The following is a 7,386-nucleotide window of genomic DNA, read 5'->3' as shown; positions in this document are numbered from 1 at the left end:
CGACGGCGTGGGTTTGTCGCTGGGGCAGGAGTTTGACGTGGTCATCCTGCCCGGGGCTGGTTGCTCATCGAGCAAGTCCGGAAGCGACGTCACCTTGGAGTTGGGGTGCTTGACTCTGGGTCTCCTCCGGTCAAGCCAAGGGGGTGCTTGTGGTTAGCCTGGGAGGCGTCGCCACACTATGGCGTCAGTGAAGGTCTGTAGCAGTGGTTGGTAGGACAACGTTGTGCCGGCAGTCGGATCGGTGCTTCAGGTTGCAAACTTGGCGTCGTTTGAGCTGATTGCTCCATGACGGCCATCAGCAGTTACTGGGTCATGCCCCCCCCCCCCCCCCCCCCCCCCCCCCGGTCCATTTAGTCAGGGAAACTCGTTATACTCTCACTGAGAAGAATAACAAAAATAGCTAACCACGACGTCTTGTGGGTGTGATGCACCAGTTTTCGCCTGTTTTTCTACTAGTTAATGGGGCAATTCTCTTCTTTTTAATTAATGGGCTGAATCTCAAGGTTTCAGTTCTTCTGAAAATATGAAAGCAACGTTGTTTAGAAAACCAAAAATTAAAATAAATAACAATTTTGTTTCTCGAATACTGAGCACATGCACTAAACACTACTGAAGTAAGCACATGAGTGTTCCCTACGTACGTTGTGTGGGTCATCTTGTGGACTGATCATGCGGGTTCAGTAATACAGCCAGAGTCTGGACCTCCTGATTGAATGCCGACCATGTGATGTTCATCTTTGACTAATATTGAGAGAAGTGGTTCAATCTAATCTAGTTTAAGTAATGCCGTGTCATGTGATCAGATCACACATTCACATTTGTTCTCCATAGCGCACGAAGAATATACAAGTATCTGCATAATTCATAGGCCAATTCTCATTTATTTATTTATTTTCGATTAATGGATTATCAAGCCCTAAGGCCTCCAGTTTTCGAAAAAAAAAGTCCGTTCGATGCCGAACACTTACGAATCCAGGAAACTCCATATGAACTTCACATAAACAGCTCATTTCCGGCAGGATTCAAGACAGGTCCTCGCACTCCAAACTAGGGGACCGATTCGATAGATCTCATATTCCCATGGCATGAGCTCAGGAAAATGGAGGGAAAATTGACATGATCCCAATCCGAGTAGTACCGTTTTTACCTTTTTTTTGTTGCCGGCGCACTATTTCGGTGTGTTATTTCTAATACCAAAGATGCACATTTCGATACGTGCTATAGAGAAAAAAGAGAGCAAATAATGCTCATACAGTACTACTGTATTAGCTTGGACTCTCACATGGAAGAGGCTGGCCATGGACCATCTGTCTCAAGTCCCAAGTCCACAGACTAAGCTTGACCAGCTAATAATTGGCCAAGTTAACTGCCCAGCTGCTGCCTCTTCTTCCACCTCCTCTTCAATCATTGAGACGTTCTTGGGTCTTGGCCCTTTTCCCTTGGACCACAATGGTAGATGGCACATGGAACATGGGAATGACCGCCAGAGGGATTTTCTTAGGTGAACATTCTATAGTTCAGCTTAGACTGCTGCAAGACATTCTCTTCCCACCGAAAGACTCTGCAAAGCAGATACTCCCGTAAAAAAATATAAGAGCGTTTATATCACTAATACAAGGTTCATTTGAAAGAAACTTCTGGAGGGGGCTACAGGTTACAACAGCCAAACTTACAGCAAGTATTAGCAAGAAACTTCGCAGCACGATCCGTACACCGGGATCCATGCCGCAAGAATATTTGAAAGAACCAGATTTACAAATCTGAAACCTAACGGCCGGGAGGATATTTCACAAGATTGTTGGGTGCCCTAGGCCTTTACAAATTACAAGCAAAGCAAACTGCACACGCTCCATAGTTACATGCGAGGAGAAAGCAAAAGGGTGATCAAAATCTACCAGAGGCCTGTACTCTACACACAATTAGAATGAGGTCGATCTCGTTCTCCGATGATGTTTTTTCGGTTCTGGAGGGGGCGCGGACTTCAATAACATGTCCAACTCCTGCAATCGAATGTGGTGAAACATCGTTGTCGTCAATAAGAGGTGAATGGTAATCACTAGATAAATACAGGCTCGTGCTTTCAATAGCACATAGCAGCAATTGCTGGTTCTTGGGCAAACTGCATCAAATATAATGTACTTGTGTGTTCTTTGTATTCACGTGGGAAACTCAAGAGGCAAATCTTGCAAGTAAAGAACACGGAAATATAATTCTTTCGGCAGCCAATTTATGTACTCAACGAATATTTCTTTCAGCATCATGCTTCTATGCTTATTCTTGCAGCCATGGCTTCATGATACCACAGGTGCACCAAGTATTTGAGAAGTACATCCAAAGCGATGCTTTGCTTTTTTTTAATCACCAACAGAAAAAGGAGACAAATGTGTAAATTATTTGGTGAAACAGGGCACGCCGGTGCATGCTTACACTAAAAGTGCAAACTATACAGATGAAGCAGGAAAACATTGGAAAAAATAATAGTAAATTAAACAAACCTCCACCAAACAAATCTAAAGGAAATTAAACAGGTTATGTACAGAAAAAGCATTATCTACCTTCTCTCTCTTCAGCCTCTTGTTCTCCTCTTCCAGACAAGACAATTTGCATTCGAGCTCGTTTGTGTAGGCCTAAATTTCATACAAAAAAGTTCCCAAAGGAAAAAAATTAGTTTTCATATACAAAGTGATATACCCAGTGCTGTAATGAATTAAGATAAACCCAGAACAGAAGTAATCCTACAATGAGTAAATTAGGGGTTATGTAGGTGCAAAATAGGCAAGCTAACATATTATGGTGTAGTAAGATAAATCCAGAACAGAAGTAGTCCTACAATGAGTAAAATAGGGGGGGTTATGTAGGTGCAAATAGGCAAACTAACCTATTATAGTGTGTTCTAATCTAAAGAGGGAATGTTAGTTCTGTTCTTGTGCAGAGTAACCAAATAAAGGTCTTTCTTACAAAAAAAACTAGCTTTTGGGAGTTGTGCTAATTAGAGATTGCTTGCTAGGCTCCTTGCTAACTGGACCATGCTCCAAAATGAGAGCTAATTCACCTTTTCCTCTATTAGTATGTTTTTTTTTTTTTGCGGGGTCTCTATTAGTATGTTTCTAAATCTCATAGAAGCTTTTATATCATGCTAAAGTGCTAAACAAGTTCTATAGTCATGACTTGAATTGTAAAGAGTCAGAAAAAATAAACCTGTTTCCTAGCTCTTGAACGTGCAGCCGATTCTCGGTTCTTGATCATCCTCTTCTGCCTCCGATCAGCAACCTTGTATACCACATCCTGGGAAGACATTCTCTTATGACTAGGACTTTGAAGATCAGAAAGTTCTAGAGATGACGAAATACTCATTTGACGATCTGGGTAGATGGAATCCATTGTCGAAGGGATTGCAACACTCAGCGGTTGCGCAATTGACTGACGTACAATATACGCATCAATTGCACTTGTTCCCTGTGGGAAATCCTGCACTCTGGTCATCAAATGAGCACTTTCTCCAGTTCCTACAAGATCAATTAACTCCTCAGCATCCTTCTGATACTGCCCGGTAACAATGCCAGCCCTTTGCAAGAACTCCTCAAGTGTTATCTCCCCAAACGACATCTGTGCCTCACAACCTGAACTCCTTTTCTCGTCATCACTACTCTCCTCTTCCTGCTGGATGTTTCTCCAAATTTCATCCACTGTCTTCTTGCTCAACGGCAGGGGCACAGTAATGCTGCTGCCCTGACGTTCCAAACCAAAAGCTGACGTGCTGTGACTGCCTGAATTCCCAGCGCCATTTGGTAATGGAAGGTTCTTCTCATCTGGAAGCACACTCCTCACAAAGTCATCAAGGTTCATACTAAGAAGTGGCGCACCGAGGTGGCTTTCAACCTCACTGAGGGTGAGGTTATAGAGAGAGCCTTCCCTGACTAGTGTCTGAATTTGGGCCCTGTTCCGCTTCTTGCCTGTGATGGCGGTGCCACCGCCTTCAGAGCTCATTTTGCCTGTTTTATGTTTGACCAGTGACACTATTGATGATCAGTTGTTGATAGCATGAAACAGTAAGCTTTCTGATTTTGGTAATCCTTGTGCAAAAACTGTTCAGATTTTGATTTATTCAAGCAGGCAATCTTACTGCAATAATTAAAGATTTAATTAAGATCCAATATACATATGATAGAGCAAGCTCAGAAAAATTATCAGTTAGTGAAGAATGTAGTTCAACGTGCACTATCATATGTATTTTGTCCAACCTCGAATTCCAACAAATAAAAGATAAAGGGCAACCTGTCCAAAAAATTGTACACTGATGGTTGTGACTGCTGACTAGACACTAAACTCAAAACTGAAACCAAACCCAAAAGGCAAGTGCAACCTTATCCTGACCCACTGACTTGAAGAAGGAAAAAATTAACCAAACAACAGGAAAGGTACAAATAACATATATGATCCTATACGAGAAAAGAATAGCATAATCATTATGAAATACTGCAAATACACTTCCTAGGGGAAATTCATATGGCACCAGTGAGGCAGTGCCACAAAATCTCAGGTGGGACCATTCTTCATATGCTGTGCTGCACGAATAACTTTGTACATAGATCATGGGATTAAAGTATGGACACTCAAATGGTCAGCAAGCCAATTTGTGTGCCGCACCTAAAAAATTGTATGCTATTTTACTCTCACACTCTTTTTTTTTGTACAGCACACAAATGGACATGTTTTTCTCCCAAAAACTGTTGCTCATGCTTCATGGAATGTACACATGAGTTATTTTTCAAATGTCAAACATCATTTTGAAGAATCAATTATACAGCATCAATGAAACTACTTCCATAGATTGGAGACAAAAACCTCCGCGCCCAAGTCACAAACTGAGTACTGGACTAACATTCGGTAGATTATTATCAGGAGGGGTAAGTTAAAGAAAATGAAAGACCCATTGATTATAGTGGCTGTAGGCAAAAAAAAAAAAACACATCCTATAAAATTATAGAGTTTCAAGGAGTAGAAAAGAGAGCACGCGTACTGACACGAACTTAGAAAGTAAATACGGCAGCAAAAGGAATACAATTATTAGCCGAATATACATCTACCGCAGACCCAAAACTCTAAAGTCTGAACCAGAACGATACAATCGTATGTAGAACCTAAAAAAACGGATACACAGATCATCCCAATTCTAAATTAAATCAGTGGAGCACCAGTCTATCTCATCGCACCCCCTAATTGCTCAAACGCGGACCGCATAAAACACCCGAAACCCCAAAACAAGCAAGAAATCGGCGAATTCCGCTTCATTCCCAGGACGAAATGAAACCTATGCTAATAGCACGTCACTGGCTTCCGATTAAAATGTGCTAAATGATCCAATTCCAATCCAACAAAGCACGCCATGATGGATCAGCGGAATAAATTTGGCCCGGGTGCGGGGAAAGACAACAGAGCTGGTTAGGATCAGATACTAACTTGGAGAAGCAGCGAGATGCCTGCAGGGAGGGGATAATCTGCTGCTCGGTGCGCGATAACTCCGAGGTATCGAGAGTGGAATCTTGCTCCGCGCGCACAGAGATGAGAAAAGAGAGAGAGAAAGGGAAAGCACCGGAGAATATATTTCTCGCGTGAAGACGAAGACGACGACAGCGTCGACAGGTAGAGAGTGATGGCGGGCCCTAAGACGTGGACGTGTGTTACTTGGGCCTAAAGTGTGCCTTGTTTGGGCTGGATCTAACCAATCCGGTAATTATCCAGAAATCCAGAGCCCAAAAGAATGTCGGTCCATTTGACGTGCAGGCTTATTTTTCTAAGTCGACTCAGAAAAAAGTTTAGGCATGGTCCACTCCATCTTCTTTTTCTTTCTCCTCCGTGTAGCCACCGGTCCCCCCATCGCTTGATGCGGCATGAATCTTCCATCTTCTCATCTCCCTTTATCTGGTGATCTCCTCCGGTGAGTCGCATTCCCACCATTGCCTTTTCACTTTCAGGATCGTTGGCATACAATGCTAGAAGCCACCGTGAGACTGAGCCAGGGGAGGGAGTTGCGAAGCCGGTTCCTCCCTCCCATGTCCACGCTGCGAGGGGAGGTGGCGTTGTTGTAAGGAGGACAACGAAGGGCGCAACTCGGAGCAGTAGGACAGGGATGTTGCAACGGTAGGGCGCACAGCTGGGAGCAGCCGACTGAGATGCTGGGACCAGAAACTGCATATGCTACAACCGGGAATGAGGTTGCTGGGACCGACAATGGAGGTTGCTCGAACCGACGGAACAAAAGGTTGGAACCAGCCATGGCCATTGCTGTGACGGGTGAGGGTGGGTGCGCCGTGGCCGTTGATACGTCCATATTTATAATTTTTGATTGTTTCATGCTATTATATTATTAATATTATATACTTTTATAGTAATTTATATTATTTTTTATGGACTAATCTATTAATTTAGTGCCCAGTGTAAGTTCTTGTTTTCTGTTTGTTTTTGGTTTCGCATGAAATCAATATCTACGGAGGTAAAAATACGTTGTCGATTTAACACGATTTTTTTGGGCAACAAGAAATGTTGCAAGTTTTAGGAGAGATCAAGACGAGCCGCGAGGAGCCCAGGGGTGGCCGCGCCCCCTCGTCCATGTGGGGCCCACAAGCACCGCCTTGACCTGATTCCACTGTCATAATTCCCTATAAATACTGAAACCATCCATTGTGCCCCTAAAAGAACTTTTATCGCCGCCGCAAGCCTCTATTCCGAAGAGATACCATCTAGAGCCTTGTTCCGGAGCTCTACCGGAGGAGGAAGCCATTGCCGAAGCCATCTTGATCAACCTTGCTACCTCCATGACCATGTGTAAGTAGTTCCTTTAGGACCCACGGGTCAATAGTAGCCAATGGTGTGTTTGTTGGAAAATGATGAATTCTCACTTTATGATCAGATTGTTTACTTAATTCAATTGAATCTATTTGGACTTTCTTGCCACATAATTAAATAGTTTTGTAATGCTCTCCGATCTATCTATCTTCTTTGGCCAAGTTCGATTGATTTTTCTTCAGTGGGAAGTGCTTTGTAATGGGTTTAATCTTGCGCTGCTCTAACCCAGTGACAATAAGGGCCAGAACATTTATTGTATTTTTTTGCGAGAAAACTTCCAATCTATTCATCTTCAATCATGGTAGTACAACGAACGCCAATAGTAATTATTATTACATCCACATCTATAGACCACCTAGCAACGACTACAAACACTGAAGCGAGCCAAAGGCGCGCCATCACTATAAAAAATACACTTCCATGATGATACGTGTTTGTCACAGTAGGTCACGTTTTCTGTCATGCATGTACATCCATGATGATTTAATGACAGAATCAAGATAGTCATACCTGTGTTGTCGTAGAAGTGTTCCATGACAT

The 7,386-nt window shown here is 42.9% G+C and overlaps 1 protein-coding gene across 1 annotated transcript; it reads right to left on the bottom strand.

Moving 5' to 3' along the window:
* Positions 1-1,581: 1,581 nt before the first annotated feature.
* On the bottom strand, positions 1,582-5,629 carry LOC123120430 (ABSCISIC ACID-INSENSITIVE 5-like protein 2). The gene is made up of 4 exons (XM_044540424.1): positions 5,461-5,629; positions 3,199-4,122; positions 2,556-2,627; positions 1,582-2,000 (listed from the first exon to the last, which is right to left on the bottom strand). Exons 2-4 carry the CDS (start codon positions 3,985-3,987, stop codon positions 1,920-1,922), a joined length of 942 nt encoding a protein of 313 aa, XP_044396359.1. The 5' UTR covers positions 3,988-4,122; positions 5,461-5,629; the 3' UTR covers positions 1,582-1,919.
* Between the last annotated feature and the right edge of the window lie 1,757 nt (positions 5,630-7,386).

Source organism: Triticum aestivum, chromosome 5D (genome assembly GCF_018294505.1).
Source record: "Triticum aestivum cultivar Chinese Spring chromosome 5D, IWGSC CS RefSeq v2.1, whole genome shotgun sequence".
Taxonomy (NCBI): domain Eukaryota; kingdom Viridiplantae; phylum Streptophyta; class Magnoliopsida; order Poales; family Poaceae; genus Triticum; species Triticum aestivum.
This window is presented reverse-complemented; position numbering and strand designations above follow the sequence as displayed.

Excerpts from the sequence above, each read along its gene's own strand:
- LOC123120430 (XM_044540424.1), bottom strand. The coding sequence starts at position 3,987 with ATGAGCTCTGAAGGCGGTGGCACCGCCATCACAGGCAAGAAGCGGAAC. Across the intron at positions 2,628-3,198 it reads GTTCAAGAGCTAGGAAACAG|GCCTACACAAACGAGCTCGA; the intron begins GTTTATTTTTTC and ends TATGAAATTTAG. Across the intron at positions 2,001-2,555 it reads AGAGGCTGAAGAGAGAGAAG|GAGTTGGACATGTTATTGAA; the intron begins GTAGATAATGCT and ends ATTCGATTGCAG.